Source organism: Sinocyclocheilus grahami, unplaced genomic scaffold (genome assembly GCF_001515645.1).
Source record: "Sinocyclocheilus grahami isolate Dianchi unplaced genomic scaffold, SAMN03320097.WGS_v1.1 scaffold160.1, whole genome shotgun sequence".
Lineage (NCBI taxonomy): Eukaryota > Metazoa > Chordata > Actinopteri > Cypriniformes > Cyprinidae > Sinocyclocheilus > Sinocyclocheilus grahami.
Window position 1 is genome coordinate 1,199,681 of NW_015505339.1, and position 776 is coordinate 1,200,456.

At 37.0% G+C, this 776-nt stretch overlaps 1 protein-coding gene across 1 annotated transcript in view; it reads left to right on the top strand.

Annotated features, from left to right (window-relative positions):
* Positions 1-776, top strand: part of LOC107592877 (receptor-type tyrosine-protein phosphatase gamma-like) — a 38,412-nt gene that overhangs the window by 9,582 nt on the left and 28,054 nt on the right. Inside the window, exon 2 of the mRNA XM_016282454.1 lies at positions 447-513. Within this exon, the coding sequence (XP_016137940.1) occupies positions 447-513 (67 nt within the window). The remainder of the gene's footprint in view (positions 1-446; positions 514-776) is intronic.

A 776-nucleotide genomic window follows, 5' to 3' on the forward strand; every position in this document is an offset into this window, starting at 1 on the left:
GCTATCATACTCTTTCACTAATGCACACACACACACACAGACACACACATTAAAGGTCAATACTGTAGCTTCTCTCTTTCAGGCTTTATTGCATACTGGACTCTTTTGTCTGTGTTCAACAATTCAGTTAGTTCAGGTGCATCTCAACACGGGCAGCTTTTGAAGCGGTTTAATGCACAATGGGTTCTCTTATGTGAGGGGGTGTTTGTGTGTGATTGCAATCATTTTGTTTTTTATGACATCAGCACAGCACACTAACATCATGTGTTCCTTTCAGACTATCTACCAGCTTTATCCTGTATCAAAAATGTACAAACCCTTCTCTATCTATCTATCTATCTATCTATCCATCCATCCATCCATCCATCCATCCAACCAACCAACCAACCAACCAACCAACCAACCAACATTAGTAATTCTTCTTATATTCATTCTCTCTTTCTCAGGTGGGGATGAAGGACAATCCTGCAGTAGATCCGATTATTCATGGACTAAGAGGAGTGGTTCATCACGGTGAGTAGATTTTTTAATATATTCATTTTCATTTACATCTAGTCATTTAGCAGACGCTTTTATCCAAAGCGACTTACAAATGAGGACAATGGAAGCAATCAAAATCAACAAAAGAGCAATGATACCCAAGTGCTATAACTCTCAGCTAGCTTAATGTAGTACATGTAGCAAAGTTTTTTTTTAATTATATAATAAATAAAAAGAAAACAGGTAGAATAGAAAAAGAATAGAGCAAGCTAGTGTTAGAGGCCTTTTTTGCTTTT